At 44.2% G+C, this 16,650-nt stretch overlaps 2 protein-coding genes and 1 long non-coding RNA gene across 35 annotated transcripts in view; 1 reads left to right on the top strand and 2 right to left on the bottom strand.

The window, feature by feature from the left end:
- The window catches only part of LOC144331819 (uncharacterized), a 29,195-nt gene extending 14,256 nt beyond the window's left edge, over positions 1–14,939 (bottom strand). For both annotated transcript variants that reach the window (XR_013399339.1, XR_013399341.1), the window contains exons 1-2: positions 14,797–14,939; positions 8,065–8,127 (exon numbers count right to left, since the gene is read on the bottom strand). This is a non-coding gene — a long non-coding RNA (uncharacterized LOC144331819). The remainder of the gene's footprint in view (positions 1–8,064; positions 8,128–14,796) is intronic.
- LOC708768 (NBPF member 20) overlaps positions 1–16,650 on the bottom strand; it is an 853,661-nt gene that overhangs the window by 705,101 nt on the left and 131,910 nt on the right.
- The window catches only part of LOC144331760 (uncharacterized), a 23,759-nt gene continuing 17,989 nt past the window's right edge, over positions 10,881–16,650 (top strand). For 16 of the 32 annotated variants that reach the window (XR_013399235.1, XR_013399268.1, XR_013399259.1 and 13 more), the window contains exons 1-3: positions 10,881–11,130; positions 12,493–12,609; positions 14,717–14,988. Coding sequence is in view for 13 of the 32 variants with exons in the window: in XM_077949854.1 (XP_077805980.1) it covers positions 14,743–14,988 (246 nt within the window). In the remaining 19 variants the exon portion in view is untranslated. Of the gene's footprint in view, positions 11,161–11,312; positions 11,696–11,783; positions 11,999–12,492; positions 12,610–14,716; positions 14,989–16,650 lie in introns of all 32 variants that reach the window. The other 16 variants (XR_013399236.1, XR_013399261.1, XR_013399249.1 and 13 more) reach the window with 4 other exon arrangements.

The raw sequence follows: 16,650 nt of genomic DNA, 5'->3' as shown, positions 1-16,650 counted from the left end.
AAAAAATTAGCCGGGCGAGGTGGCGGGCGCCTGTAGTCCCAGCTACTCAGGAGGCTGAGGCAGGAGAATGGCGTAAACCCGGGAGGCGGAGCTTGCAGTGAGCCGAGATAGCGCCACTGCACTCCAGCCTGGGCGACAGAGGGAGACTCCGTCTCAAAAAAAAAAAAAAAAAAAAAAAAAGAAATGGAATTCGTATTGTAAGAGAGAAGGAAAAAGTGGGATCTTATAACATGTTCAATTATAGCCAGAGAAGGTAGAAAAAGAGTAAAAGACACAAAAGGAAACAATGAAGAAAGTAAAAAAATAGAAACAGTTACACATATAGTACATATTAATCCAATGATATCAATAGTCACTTTAAATGTGAATGGTCCAAGTACATAAATTAAAAGACAGAGACTGGCAGAATGGAAAATGAGGTCCAACTATATGTTGTCTACAACGAATCTACTTTAAATAAGAAAGCACAGAGATATTAGAAGTGAAGAGATGGAGAAAGATATATCATACTCATCGTAATCAAAAGAAAATTGGAGTAGCAGCTGGGTGCCGATGCTCACACTTGTAATCCCAGCACTTTGGGAGGGTGGGATGCCGAGGCAGGTGGATCACTTGAGGTCAGAAGTTCAAGACCAGCCTGACCAACATGGTGAAATCCCATGTCTACTAAAAATACAAAATTGGCCGGCTGTGGTGGTGCGTGCCTTTGGTCACAGCTACTTGGGAGTCTGAGGCAGGAGAATCACTTGAACCTGGGAGACGGATGTTGCAGTGAGCTGAGATTGCACCACTGTACTCCAGTCTGGGCAACAAGAGTGAAACTCAGTCAAAAAAAAAAAAAAAAAACCAAACTAGAGTAGCTACATTATTTTGAGATGGAGCTGACTTCAGAGGGAGGAAAATCATGGGGATAAAGACAGTCATTATATAACGATAAAGAGGTCATTTCGCTAAGAAGATATGACAATCATTAAATGATATGCACCTAACAACAAAGCATCTAAATATCAGGGGGAAAAGCTGTTAGAACTTCAAGGACAAATAGACAGATTCACTATTGCAGTGGGAGACTTCAGCTTCAGTAATTGACAGATCCAACAGGCAGGAAATCAATAAAGATAAAGTGAAACTGGACACCACTACCAGTCACCTGGATTCAACCGACTTTTTAGATTACTTCATCCAACAAGAGCAGAATACATATTCTTTTTAGGGTCACATGGAGTGTTCACCAAGATCCACCACATTCTGGCCCATAAAACACACTTCAACACATTTAATGGGATAGAAATTATACCAAATATGCCCTCAATTCAAATTGTAGAACTGAAGTAGAAATCAATAACAGAGAGCTGGAAAACCCGAAAATTGGAGATCAGACAACACACTTCTAATGACATATGGGTCAAGAAAAAGTCTCAGGGCAAATTACATATTTTGAGCTAAATGAAAATAAACATACAACTTATAAAAAATTTCTGGGTGCAGGAAAATTGGTGCTTAGAAACAAATTCATAGTATTCAATGCATATGGTAGCAAAGAAAAAAGATCTACAATCAATAATCTGAACTTACAGTTTAGGAAACTCAAAAAACAAGAACAAATTAAATCCAAAGTGAGTGGAAAGCAAGAAACAAGAAAAATCAGAGGAGAAATCAAGGAAATTGAAAATCAGAAATCAATAGAGAAAAATCAACAAAACCAAAACGTAGTTCTTTAAAATAATCAATAAAATTGATAAACATCTAGCTGGTGAACCAAGAAACGATGAGAGAAGATACAAATTACAAATAACAAAAAGGAAAGAAGGTCCTCACTACTGATCTCATGGATATTAAAAGGATAACAGATGAAGATTATCAACAATTCTCTGCTCACAAATTTGATAACTTGATGAATTGGACCAAGTTCTTGAAAGACACAGTCTACCAAAACTCACACAAGGAGAAATAGATAACCTGAATAGATCTCTATTAATGAAACTGAAGCAACGACTAACAACCTTCCAGAACAAAGCACCAGATCTAGATGGTTTCACCGCCAAACATCTAATGAATAAATGATACCAATTATCTCTAGAAAATGGAAGCCGAGGGAACACGGCTTATGTCTGGTCTAGGAGGCACTTTATTCTAGTAGCAAAGCAAGACAAACGGTTTTAAACCAGGATATTGAACTAGCCTGCATAGCTGAGCAGCTCCTGAAACTCAGCCCTGGAAGAACTGGAGAAGCAAGAAGGAAACATGGCTCACCGGACCTGTGAAAAATGGTAAACCTCCCTTAGAGACCAAGGCGGTTTTGAACCGGTGTGTGGAAGGTTGATGTTCACAGGTAGGTGAGAGAGAATGACATAGAGAAAAGTGTTTTTGGTTCTGCTTTTACTTCTGACTCCATTGCTGTGGGCTAACTGAGGCTCTTACCCCTTCAGGAGAAAGATTTGTCAGCGTCTTTTTTTTTTTTTTTTTTTTTTGAGACGGAGTCTTGCTCTGTGGCCAGGCTGGAGTGCAGTGGTGCAAACTCGGCTCACTGCAACCTCCACCTCCCGGGTTCCAGCAGTTCTCCTGCCTCAGCCTCCCGAGTAGCTGGGATTACAGGCGGGTGCTACCACGCCCGGCTAATTTTTTGTATTTTTAGTAGAGACAGGGTTTCAGCATGTTGGCCAGGATGGTCTGGATCTCCTGACCTTGTGATCCCCGCCTCGGCCTCCCAAAGTGCTGGGATTACAGGCATGAGCCACCGCGCCAGGCTCTTAATCCGCCAATGTGGCAGCTGCGATGTGACACCTGGACCCATATAAGCTTCCCTGAGGAAAAGAGTAGATGAAAACAGGGGAGGACAAACGAGATGATCCCGGGACGTTCCTTTTCCAGCTTTCTTCCCCAACCCTCTGGAGGTAATGATTTTCATGGCCTCCCCAGCACGATGCTTAAAGAGACGCATTAAAAAGAATCCCCTAGGCCGGGCGCAGTGGCTCACCCCTGTAATCCTAGCACTTTAGGGGGCCAAGGCGGGCGGATCACAAGGTCAGGAGATCCAGACCATCCTGGCTAACACGGTGAAACCCTGTCTCTACTAAAAATACAAAAAATTAGCCGGGCGTGTTGGCGGGCGCCTGTAGTCCCAGCTACTCCAGAGGCTGAGGCAGGAGACTCTAGCCTGGGCGACAGAGCGAGACTCCTTTAAAATAAAAAAAAGTTTAAAACTTTTAGGAAAAGCCCTAAGAACAGCTTTTATTAAAACTGTCTTCAAGAAAATAAAAGGTGTTGGGAAAAAATTGTTGCCTTAATGTTTTCTAAGCAAAGGCATGATCCATCAAGGAGAAATATACTTAGGTTTTTTTAAAGTTAATTTTTATGTTTTAATAATTCACTACAATCTTAAGAACTAAGAGAGAAATAGAGAGATCCCTTGTACCCCTTACTCAGTTTTCTCCAATGGTAACATCTCGGTAATATTTCCAAAATGGTAATATTTGCATATAATGCAAATGTATTGCAATGCCACAGTACCAGGAGATTGACATTGACATAAGCAAGGTAGAGAACATTTCCATCAACACCGGAATTCATCAAGTTGCCTTTTTATAACCGTGACCACGTCTATTCAGTGCTGCTCCTCCTTCCCTCCTTAACCCCTGGCAACTACTAATCTATTCTCCATTCCTGTAATTTATTCATTTCAACAATGTTACATAAATGAAATCCTACAACTAACCTTTGGGATTACGCTTTGTCCACTCGGCATAATTCTGTGAAGATTCATCCATGTCATTGTGGGTATCAATAGTTTGTTCCTTTTTTAAAAAAAAATCATTGAGGACTATTTGGTGCTATAGATATATACCGCAGTTTGTTTAACCATTCACCTCATGAAAGTCGTCTGTACATTGTTTCCCCAGTTTTGGTTATTAAAATGAGGCTGCTACAAACTTTAGTACATGGGTTTTGTGTGGACATGAGTTTCTATTTCTTTGCAATAAACGCAGGGAATGCAATTCCTAGGGGGTATGGTAGTTGCACACATAGTTTTAAAATTAAAAACTATACAGATATTCTCCAGAGTGGGCTGTAACAGTTTCCATTCCCACCATCAATGTATGAGTGATTCAACTTTCTCTGAATCCTTGACAGCACTTGATGTGGTCACACTTTTATTTTGGCCATACTGATAGGTATGTAGCAATTTCTCATTGTTTTAATCAGTAAATCACTAGTGGCTACTAATGTTCTGATTCAACATATGAATTTGGGGGGGCTGGGCACAATGCATCCCATAATAATGTGTATTCTGGTGTGGTTGGATGTTCTAAAATTGTCAATTTAAGTCCTGCTGGTTGATCATGCTGTTGGGTTCTTCTATATTCTTGTTGATTTTCTGTCTGGTTGTTGTATACATTGTTGAGAAAGGGGGACACTGAAGCATACAGCTATATTTGTGGATTAGTCTAGCTATCTGTTCAGTATTTTTCAGTTGTTGTTGCATAGACATTTATGACTTTTGTAGGGGGAGGGGTTGGTGGATTGGCCTTTTCATCATTTTCTAACATCCCTCTCTCTCTCTGATTAGTTTCTTTGTTCTGAAATATACTATATCTGGCATTAATATAGCCAGTCTTACTTTCCTTTGGCTAATGTTTGCATGATATATCTTTTTCCAGCCTTTTGATTTCTACTTGCCTATATCATGTTTGAAGGTAATCTCTTCGTAGCCAGGATGTAGTTGGGTCATGTCCATTAACCTACTCTGCCAATCTCTGTCTTGTAATTGGTGTACTTAGGCCATCGATATTTAATGCGATGATTGATATGGTAGGGCTTAAGTCTCCCACTTTGTTTTTTCTTTTCTGTTTGTTCTCTCTGGTTTCATTTTCTGGATATGCTTTCTTTTTCTTACTTGCTGTGGTGACTTGAACATCTTTGAGAATGGTGTTTTGCCTTATCCATTGTGTTTTTTAGTATATGTGTTTGTATAGCCCTCTTGGTTTTTCCAGGTATATATATTCATATGTCTGTGCATCTATATCTGACCACACAGTATACTGGTGTCATTGTTTCACCAGTCGAGTGAACGATAGACAAGTAACCTTCTATGTAGGTCTCTTTACCCTTCCAGTTTATAATTGTTTCCAACATTTTCTGTATGGAGAGTTAGAACCACATCAAATGGTGCTATGATTTTTTTTTTTTTCCTGAAACTGTCAAGCATAGTTTAGAAAACACAAGAGGAGAAAGAAGGCCTATTTTGCTTACCGTTTTTAAAAATTTTCTTTCTGATGTCCCAAGGTTCCTTCTTTAATCATTTCCTTTCTGTCTAGAGAACTCCCTTTAGCCTTTCTTTTAAGGTAGAACTGCTGGTCAGAGATTCCCTTAGCTTTTCTTAATCTGAAACTGTTTTGATTTTCCCCTTAATCCCTGAAAGATGTTTCTGTTGGAGAGAGGAGTCTGGGCTGACAATTATTTTCTTTCACGGCTTGAAAAGCACTGGGCAACTTCTTTCTGCCTCCATGGTTTCTGATGAGAAATCCATCATCACCGGAATTGTTTTTCCTTTCTATGTAAGGTGTCACCTTTCTCTGTTGCTTTCCAGATATTTTCCTTGTCTTTTGTTTCCAACATTTTATTTTTTCACGTGTCTTGCCATAGATCTCTTTGGGTTTTATCCTATTTGGGGTTCTCACAGCTTCTTGAACCTGTAGGTTTATGTCTCTTGACAAATTTGGGAAGCTTTCAGCCGTTTACTTCCTTTGAGTATGTTTTCAGCCTTGTCCTCTTTCTCTTCCCCTTCCAGACATAGATAACAACATGAAGGTGAGACCTTTTGAGGTAGTTTCACAGGTCCCTGAGGTTCTGTTCACTTTCTCCCACCGTCTATTTTTTTTCCCTGTTAAGATTGTGTAATTTCTATTTTTTTCATCTGCAGTATATGGATTTCTTTGCTCTGCACCATCCATTCTGCTGCTGAGCCTATCTGCCAGAATGTTTTATTTTAGCTGTTGTATTTTTACTTCTAATACTTCTATTTGGTTCTCCTTTATGTCTTGCATTTATTTGTAAGTCTTTCTACTCATCCATTTGTTTCGAGTGTGCTCATAATTACTCATTAAATCATTTTCATCAGGCTTGCTTGCTTTAAAGTGTTTATCAGACAATCCTAATACCTCTGTCATTTCATTACCAGTGTATATTGGCTGTCTGTTTTCATTCAGTATGAGATTTTCCTAGTTCTTGGTATGATGAATGATTTTCAATTGAAACTTGGACTTTTGGGTATTATGTTATCAGAGTTTTGATTTTATTGAAACCTTCTGTTTTAACTTCCTTTTTTCGAGTCTGTTTCTGCAGGGGAAGGGGAGTGCTGCCATCTCATTGTAGCCAGGTGTGTGCAGAAATCCCAGTTTCTCACCTGATGGACCTCTGTTGACACCCTGAGTGGAGGAGCTGCTAAGGTAGGAGAGGGAGTTCCAGCAGCCCACTCCTCCTCCACTGCTACCTCCCTGGCTGGGTGGGTAGGAGTGCTTCATTACTGCTTTCCATGAGGCCTCCAGTGACACCACAGGACACAGGCGGCTTGTTACTGCTGAGTGGTGATGAAAGTCCTGACTCTCCACTAGGACTCCTCTGACACCAGCCTAGCAGACAGAGGAAGAGGCGCCTCATGACCACCTAATGAAGTCTAGGCTCCAAATGTGGTTTCTACTGACAGGGAGGTAAACATATTGTCACCTGGCAGGGATGATGATGACAGCTCCAGCTTCCTTCTCTAACATCTGTCATTGAAATTGTTTTTCCCCCCTAGGTAAGATGTCATCTTTCTCTGTTGCTTTTGAGATATTTTCTCTGCCTTTAGTTTCCAGCATTTTAGTCATTGTGTGTCTCATGATAAAGAAAATGCTGGAACCTAAAGAACCCCCGGGCAAGGTGGGGGTTTAGGGTATGTCATTATACCTGTGCAAGTGTGAAACCCAAAGCCCCTCACTGGGATTTTGCTGGCTTTTATGTTGATGCAGCCACAGCTTTTTTTCCATGGTGCTTGACCTGAAGAATAGGATGATCATATATAAGTGTCTTGTCTTGCTAGACTGCCCCTTTGCTGATCCTTTGCCTAGAGAGAGCAGGATTGTATTGGGGGTTGTTGGATCTGTAGTCATTGGTATTTCTGGGTTGCCATCTCCTTTGACTCTACATCTAGGATGTATGGGGGGGCATGGAGGAATCCTGGGAACTCATCTCCTGGATTTCTGTGGGTCTTGAGGAAGCCAGATGGCCTCCTATCTTCTCTTCGACTTTCAGTCTTCCTATGTTTGTTTTATATACAATGCCCAAGGTTTTTAGATGTAATGAGCAGGAAGAATAGGGCAACGTTCATCTATTCCGCCTTCGCAGTGTACGCCTTTGATATCCTTGTCTTACCTTATTGATTTGGGTAGGATAGTCATGTGAAATATCAGTGGTGAGTATGGTCTTCCTTGCTTAGTTCCCAGTCCTAGAGGAAAAGCATGCAGTCTTTCACCTTGAGGTAGGATGTTAACTGTGAATTTTTTGTACGTGGTCTTTATCAAGCTGACGAAGTCCTGTATTCCTATGTTTCTGATAGTTGTAAAACATTTTCTTTCTTCCCTTCTTTCGTTTCTTCTTTCTATTTTTCTTATTTCTTTTTTTGTTTGCTTTGTTTTTCTGAGACGGAGTCTTGCTCTGTCACCCAGGTTGGAGTGCAGTGGCGTGATCTCGGTTCACTGCAACTTACACCTCCTGGGTTCAAGCAATTCTCTGCTTCAGCCTCTGAGTAGCTGGGATAACAGGTGCCTGCCACCACGCCCAGCTAATTTTTGTATTGTTAGTAGAGACGGGGTTTCACCATGTTGGCTAGGCTGGTCTCAAACTGTTGATCCCAGGTGATCCGCCCACCTCGGCCTCCCAAAGTTCTGTGATCACAGGCGTGAGCCAAAGCGCCTGGCCTCCCTTCTTTATTTCCATCATGAATAGATGTTGAATTTGTCAAATTATTTTTCTTCATTGACTGATACATTTTTTTGTGGTCTGGTTTTGGAGTTGGGGTAATCATACCTTCATAGAAATAGTTGAGAGGTGTTCCTTCATCTTCTGTTTTCTGGAAGAGATTGTATCCGCCTAAAAAAAAAAAAAGAATTATGTTAATTTTTCTTCAACCATTTGTTAGAATTCTCCAGTGAAACCATCTGGACCTGGAGCTTTCTTTTCTGGAAATTTTAAAATAAGGAATCCAATTATTTTCATAGTTACAGAGCTACTCAGATGACCTGTTTTTCTTTAGCTGATATTTATGACAGATTTGTCCAATTCATCTGGGTTGTCAAATATATGTGTGTACAGAATTTTAAATAGATTTTCCCTTATTATTATCCCTTTGATATCTGCAGAGTCTGTATGAGTGTAGTCTCTGTTTCGTCCTGATGTTCATAAGTTGTGACTTCTCATTTTCTTTGTCAAGTTTATTGATCTTTTCAAAGAGACAGCTTTATTTTCACTGGTTTCCCCTTTCGTTTTTTTCTGTTTTCAATGCCATTGATTTCTGCTGTTATCTTTATTATTTCCTTCCATTTGCTTTAGGATTTTTTTTTTTTTTTTTTTATTCAGTCTCATTCCTATGGTGAGGCTGGAGTGCAGTGGTGTGATCTCAGCTCACTGCAACCGCCACCTCCCGGGTTCAAGCGATTCTCCTTACTCAGCCTCCCGAATAGCTGGGATTACAGGCGGGTGCTACCACACCCAGCTAATTTTTTTGTAGAGACAGGGTTTTGCCTTGTTAGCCAGGCTGGTCTCGAACTCCTCACCTCAGGTGATCCACCCACCTTGGCCTCCCAAAGTGCTTGTATTACAGGCATGAGCCACCGAGCCCGGCCTGCTTTAGGTTTCTTTTGCTTGCCTTTTTCTTGTTTCTTGAGGGGGGAACTTAAGAAGAATGAATATTCGAGACGTCCCCTCTTTTCTTTTATCCCTTTTTAAAACTTTTGTATGTAATTATTGTAGGAAGTTAGGTTTGGGCCTGCAGACTATGGAAGGACAGAATATACTAGGCTGCTGCTTTAATAGCCGGTGACTGCTTGTGGCCCACCCTCTTTCCCCCACCTTAGCTGCCTTGTCCGAACCAAAGAGTTTAGTCTAGAATGAACATTTACTAGCCTGCAAAATAGTTCACTACATCTATTCTTATCAGCTTGCCTGACTGCCTAGGTGGTAAGTCAAATACTTGAAAAGCCCCTGAGCTGACCATGATTGCAATGCATTATGGAATGCAACAAAATGCAGGGAGACAACCCTAAAAACAAAACAAAACAAAACAAAAAAATCCTAAAAGTCCCAACCCAAGATCCAATAGGCGACATCGGAATATTTTGACCCCATAGTACTCAGCCTATGAGGAACCGGGGGAGGCACTTGCACACTAGGGGATAAATTGTTTGTTGTAAGTGTACTGGGTGTGTCTGCCTCCCAGACACCCGATCTTGCAAGACTGTCATTAAAAGTCTCACTTCTGCTGTTTTCCGGGTCTCTGAGTCCATTCTTTGGGTTCGGACGGGTGAGTTTATTTCTCACAATTATTTCCAGGCAGGCCTTGTGTAGTGGGTGGCTCATGCTTGTAATCCCAGCACTTTGGCAGGTTGAGGCTGGAGGATCATCTGAGGTCAGGAGTTTGAGACCAGCCTGGCTAACATGGTGAAACCCTGTCTCTACTAAAAATACAAAAATTAGCCGAGCATGGTGGCGCGGGCCTGTAGTCCCAGCTACTCGGGAGGCTGAGACAGGAGAATCACTTGAACCCAAGAGGCGGAGGTTGCAGTGAGCTGAGATTGCGCCACTGCACTCCAGCCTGGGTGGCAGTGCAAGACTCCGTTTCTTTTTTTTTTTTTTTTGAGACGGAGTCTCGCTCTGTCGCCCAGGCTGGAGTGCAGTGGCTGGATCTCAGCTCACTGCAAGCTCCACCTCCCAGGTTTACGCCATTCTCCTGCCTCAGCCTGCCAAGTAGCTGGGACTGCAGGCGCCCTTCACCTCGCCTGGCTGGTTTTTTGTATTTTTTTTAGTAGAGACGGGGTTTCACCGTGTTAGCCAGGATGGTCTCGATCTCCTGACCTCGTGATTCGCCCGTCTCGGCCTCCCAAAGTGCTGGGATTACAGGCTTGAGACACCGCGCCCGGCCAAGACTCCGTTTCAAAATAATAATAATAATGATGATGATGATGATGATGATGATGATGATGATGGCATGACCTAAAGTTATGCAAACATTTGCCTTACATAAAATTTCAAGTTTTCAAAGTTGTTAGCTGGGTGGACGGCATGGCTTTACTTCCTATTTCTTGGTATTTCCTAATCTTGTTGAAAAAAAAAGTTTTTCTTTTTCTCAAAGGCTTATTTCAGTGGAAGCCTATCTGCAAAATGTTATAAATTTAAATTAGAAAATAACTACAAGTGCCATTGAAACGTTGGTTGTTTTAGCAAGTGACCTAAGGCCACCTCTCGGATCAGCTGGGGGCTGCCTTCCAAGACTGCGCGTCTGCACCGCGTGCCGGGGCCTGGAAGTCACACTCGGGGGTAGAGCGGCAGCGCGAGGCCCGCAGTCCTAAGCGCGGGGTCGCCCCCGGCCCCCGAGGGGGTGTGTCTTCTGCCTCTTTAACCTGGCAGGGGCAGTTCAAGTGGCCGGGGAAATCAGTGATTTGCAGGGTCAAGGGCTGGTGCTTTGAAAGAGAGGCGATTTCCCGGAGAGAGGGATTTCCTGGTCTCCGCTGCACTGGGTGCATCCCCTCGATTACTCCTTTTCTTGGCCCGCGCGAATGCGTTGTGCGGTAGAGGCGGCAGAGTACCTTTAAGGCCCTCCTGCATCTGCGCCTGCGCCCTGGGCTCTCCTGCGCGCAGAGCAGGACCGTGAGGAGACAGCGGGCTGCAGGCTAGGGGCTGGGCGGCGGTTGAGACAGCGGCTGTATTCGGGGGTAGGTGACCATCGCGAGGCTGCCTGAGCTTCTGAGTGAGCTCGGAGCTTTGGGGAACGCGGGAGGGGCGACCTGCGGCGCCAGGAGCGGGCAGAGGCGCGGCGGCGCGTCTGCAGTCTGGATGGGAAGTTACGGTTTACAGCGAAGTCCACCCAGCGTTTCCGAGGTGAGGGCGCCGCGCCTGGCCGGGCGGGCGGTGAGTCAGTCTGGGACCGCGGGTGCACAGCTGGGTCGAGCTGCGGCTGTGGCAAGATTTGCTGCGAGCGGCGGCGGGGGCGCGGCGGGGGGGATGGGGAGGCGTGTGCTCCGGCGCCGCCGGGACCTAAGTTCCCTGCGCTCAATTCCTAGCTTGCTGCTGCCGCCCGCAGCCCACCTCTCGTGGGCGCTGGGGCAGAAACTCGCTAGTGGGTGTTCTGTGGCATCCGAGAGGCGGAGCAGCTTCGGGGGCATGTACTCGTATATCCTGTGGAGGACACTGACCCCGCACCCCACCCTTGAGGCCAGAAATCGGTTCCCTCTGGGGACCTGAGAGGCGAGAGCACTCGCGTCCCTGACTTGCAAAGTTGGAGTCTTTATTGGCCTCCGGGATTCTGCTCCTGGCGGTGTCTCCAGGCTGGTGATGGGCAAGCCAGGTGTGCCAGGTCCAGGATGCACGTGAGGAGCGTTTGTAGTCATCACTGAATCACCTCATGACTAGCGGGACAAGCCTCAAATTAACCGCAGGGTTTCCGGTAGGTTGGATTGTGGAGTTGGTGTTTGCACTCCGAAGAGTTGCCATGATTTCCTTGTGTCTGTCTGTCTGTCTTTCTGGCTTCTTAGATCATCTCATTTGGCGTCCTTTCACCGAAGAGTTAAGCAAGACGTTTGGCGTGGTTTCCTCGCTTTCCTCCTATCTTTTGCTGCTAGAGCTGCTTTCGATAAGAAGTCTTTTCTTGCAGTGGTATCTTTTCTTTGGTTTCCAGTGTTGTTCATCCTTTCTTTGCTGGAAGAATGAATCCCAGTGCTTCAGGAAGTTAAAGAAAAGTGATCTGCTGGTAGTGTTTTGCCTTTGTTCTGAGCTGATATGCGTTAGTTTTCTTTCTGTTTTAAAATTTTATTAGTAAAATTTCACCAGTGAACCAGAAGCTCTTTTTTTCTATTCTGAAATGCTAGTTTTAAGATTTCTGAGAACTTTGTGTCAAAGAAATCTTTGAAAAGTTACTGCAGTATACATTCAGCTCTTTTCTGTATTTTTAGTAGAGATGGGGTTTTGCCACATTGCATAGGTTGGTCTGGAATTCCTGGGCTCAAGTGATACACCTGCCTTGGCCTCCCAAAGTGCTGGGATTACAGGCATGAGCCACTGCACCAGCCTGAGATTCTTAATTTTAATGAAATTATACTTTATCAATCTTTTCCTTTATGGTTACTGCTTTTTGTGTCCTGCTTAATAAGTCAATGCCTAACTTAAGAGTATGAATACATTTTTCTGTGTTAACCTTATAGCAATTTTATTTTAATTTTTGTATTTTTTTTTTTTTTCATACAGGGCCTCACTCTGTTGCCCAGGCTAGAGTGCCGTGGCAGGATCTCAGCTCACTGCAACCTCCACCTCCTGGCTCAAGCGATCCTCCCACCTCAGCCTCCTGAGTAGCTGTGACTATAGGTGTGTGCCACCATGCCTGGCTAATTTTCATATTTTTTGTAGAGATGGGGATTCAACATGTTTCCCAGGTTGGTCTCAAACTCTTGGGCTCAAGTAATCTTCCTGCTTCAGCCTCCCAGAGTGCTGGGATTACAGGCGTGAGCACCCCACCCGGCTATGATTCACTTTTTACTACATGGATGTGTCTGCTCGATCCAGCACCATTTATTGAAAAGACCATCCTTTTCCTTCTGTACCGTGTGGCACTTTTTTTCATAAATCGAATGACTGTATGGTCATCTGATTTATGAAATTAGTGTGGGTCTATTTCTGTTTCTGGACCAACCTGGGCAACATAGTGAGATCCCATCTCTACAAAAAGTAAAAATAATAAATGAGTAAAATTAAAAAAATAAGTGTGTAGAGCAGATTGAGTCATAGGTGATAATTTACAAATGATTGTCAGTTTCTTGGCTACATACGGGAGTTGGTAATTAAGATGTGTTGGGCGTTCAGGCAAAATGTATTAAGTGAATTATATGGTGTTCAGAATGATTGCTAGATATTCATTGTGACTTGAATTAGATGTTATTTGAGCCCCCACAGAGCTACAGTTTTGACTCTTTTATTTGTCTTTTTAAAATTTTTACAATCTTCCTGTCAAGGCAATAACTTTTTTATACTTAATTGTTCTTAGGTATTTAATTACCAGGAAAACTATGGATCGTACCTAAATAAGTGTTAAGCCATTTAAAGGGCTGACGTGACGTGATGTGAACAATAGTATTCTACATAAGAGTTTTCGGACTACATCGAATAATTTTTTTTTTTCTTGAGATAGTGTCTCGCTCTGTCGCCCAGGCCGGAGTGCAGTGGTATGATCATGGCTCTCTGCAGCCTTGACCTCTCAGGCTCAAGCAGTCCTCCCACCTCAGCCTCCTTAGTAGCTGGGTCTACAGGCATGCACCACCGTGCCCGGCTAATTTTCTATTTTTTGCAGACAGGGTTTTCCTGTAGTGCCCAGACTGGTTTCAAACTCCTGGGCTCAAATGATCCTCCACCTTCGCATCCCAAAGTGTTGGGATTACAGGCCTGAGCCATCACCCCTGGCCATTTTAGTTTTAACAATTTTTATATTTTTTTATTTTAAAAGATTTACTAAAATCTCTTACAGCTATTATTTATGAATATAGTATTCATTGCTGTTTTGATTTTATATGTGTTTAATCTCATTTTCAATATAAGCTCCTGGAAATTAGAGATTTTGTCTCTTTTATTCACTACTGTATTCTCAGTACTTGACCTTGCCTAGCATGAAACAGATATTAAATAAATATTTGTTAAATGAATGAATGAATGAACATACTAATACCATATTCAACAATCTCCAAGTATCACAGTTTTCACCATCTACCAAATAAAATAGCTGGTATAGAGCAGAGTCACAGTCAACCTGCCATAAAAAGAAATGTCAATGAAAAATAAACCTTTGTATGTGTAGCTGCTGAGATTTTGGGACTTTTGTTACTGTAGCATAACCTAGCGACAGCTCAGTGAGACAGTGTATAGAATATATGTGTACAGATAGACCAAATAGACCAGTAGATGAGATTCCAAAGATAGTTCAATAAGCATTAACTAACTACACCCACACACTCTTAATTCCCTAACAGAAAGCATCAAATTCTTGTTCGCTAAGATCTGCCTCAAATATTAGTTACTTTTTGAAGTCTTCCCTGGCTACTCAAGTATTTTAGTCAGGACTCTATTTTTTCCCCCCCGAGGCTGGAGTGCAGTGGTGCCATCATAGTTCACTAACCTCTAATTCAAGGCTCAAGGAATCCTCCTGCCTCAGCCTCCCGAGGAGCTGAGACTACAAGTGTGTGCCACCATGCTCAGCTAATTTTTCGTTTTTTATTTTCAGAGATGGGGTCTTACTATGTTGCCCAGGCTGGTCAGGACTGTATGATTACATATGACAGAAACCCAACCAAGTCTAGTTCCCCACCGCCTTTCAACTTGCTCCTCCCTGGGTCTTCCCAGTCTCCGTAAATAGCAGCTCCATCCTTCAAGTTTCCCAAGCCCCAAATCTCAATGTTAACCTTGATTTCTCTCTTTTATCTCATAGGCAATCTGAAGGCAAATGCTGTTTAGATGCAGGCGAAGGTTCCTGGTGACCCAGGCTCTCACCAGCAGATTGTCCCTTACCGTCCTCCTGAGGTTGTCTGGAGCTTCAGTGCTGTGTGCTCTTGGCCTCCACGCTGGGGTACCACCGACTCCCACTGTCCAGGGCTTTCCGGTGGACTCTCCGAGGCACTGATGCAGAAACTTCCCCATTCGGTGCACCAAGAGCAGCCTGACACGGTGTGGGCCGTCAGGAAGAGCTGCCAGATCCAACAGGTAAAAGTCCCGAGGCATTGCCAGCCCGATGGGGTCAGAGTCCTCTTTCTATTATGACTCAGATGTGAAGGGAAGATGCCAAGGGCCCTAAACATCGCAGGGCCTTGCCTGGCATGAAACAGATATTAAATAAATAGTTGTTAAATGAATGAACAAATATTCACAGCGTGTGCCGCCCACAACCTGCAATGCCGTGGTCAGGTGGAAGTGATTTTACCTCGGGAGAGGACAGTGTTCTCTCCAGGACTTTTCCTTAGTAGCTAGATCTGCATCCCTCTCCTCTCTCTTGCCCTCTCACCCCCCATTCTCTGCCCCCATTTCTCTCTCTGTTTCCACCCTGTTATCCCTTTTCACCTGCCTTCTCCTCTTCAGCTCTCATGGCTCACCCCCTCCCTGTCCACCCGCATCCCCCAGGCTAAGGCCCCTGCACTGTCCTGGGTGGGGAGATGTGTCTGGTTTTAGGCACTGCCCTCTAGATGTGTCCAGGATGGGGAAACATGGCTTAGTTGCCAGTATAATGGGTTAAAAGAGTGGCCACTTTTGAAGGCCTTTCCCGTCTCCCATTCCAGGATCCTGTAATACTTAGAATTTATGGGCCACAGTGGAATTCTTGGTTCCCAGGACCGTGTGGTAGATGCCTTCTTTCACTGAGCATTTATGGAGTGACTATTAGGTACCAGGCCTTGCTTAGGGCTAGAGGCCCCATAATGAGTAAATCTCTGGTCACTACCCCACGGAACCCACCACTGCAGGCATTGAGGGGGGAGAAAGAAAGGGGCATGGCCTGTTTGTTTCCTTCTCACGTGGCCGCCCACCAGGTCCTGGGACAGTAGGAGCCAGTGCAGGGAGAGAAATCCAGTGAGAAAGGCAAATGGACGACGTCAGACCCAGGGGCTGAGGCCCTCACCTGCAGCCAGGCAGCTTCTGGAGTGGACAGGGAGCAGCAGGGAAGGTCACGGCCTGGTGTTCTGGGGTCCACTGTCTCATTTCATTCTTGTGGGCACCAGAACTTATCCAAAGACAAGACTCAGTGTTTCTGGCAACAGTGGGCCAGAGACAGAGTGTGTTTCAGAGGAGGAGGAAGGGGTTGTACCCCATGGAAACAGTATATGGTTTTACAGTAGTGTGTCTTTCTCTAATAACTAGTTAGCATGTTCCTGTTAATGGAAAATGTTGATGGTGTAAGTTCCCCTGGATGTTCTCATCTTCATGTAACTTTGTTCATTTCCTTCCTTCTTTCCTTCCTTCCTTCCTTCCTTCCTTCCTTCCTTCCTTCCTTCCTTCCTTCCTTCCTTCCTTCCCTCCTTCCTTCTCTCCCTCCCTCCCTCCCTCCCTCCCTCCCTCTTTCTCTCTCTCTTTATTCTTTCCCTCCCTCCTTCCCTCCCGTCCTCCTTCCCTTCCTTTCTTCCTCCTTTCCTTGCTCCTTGCCTTCCTCCCTCCCTCCCTTCCTTTCTCCCTTCCTCCCTCCCTCCCTCCCTTCCTTTCTTCCTCCTTTCTTCCCTCCCTGCCTTCCTCCCTCCCTCCCTTCCTTCCTCCCTTCCTTCCTCCCTTCCTCCCTTGCTCCCTGCCTCCTTCCCTTCCTTCCTCCCTTCCTCCCTTGATCCCTGCCTCCTTCCCTCCCTCCCTTCCTTCCTCCCTTCCTCCCTGCCTCCTTCCCTCCCT

Source organism: Macaca mulatta, chromosome 1 (assembly GCF_049350105.2).
Source record: "Macaca mulatta isolate MMU2019108-1 chromosome 1, T2T-MMU8v2.0, whole genome shotgun sequence".
In the NCBI taxonomy this organism is placed as follows: Eukaryota; Metazoa; Chordata; class Mammalia; order Primates; family Cercopithecidae; genus Macaca; species Macaca mulatta.
This window is presented reverse-complemented; position numbering and strand designations above follow the sequence as displayed.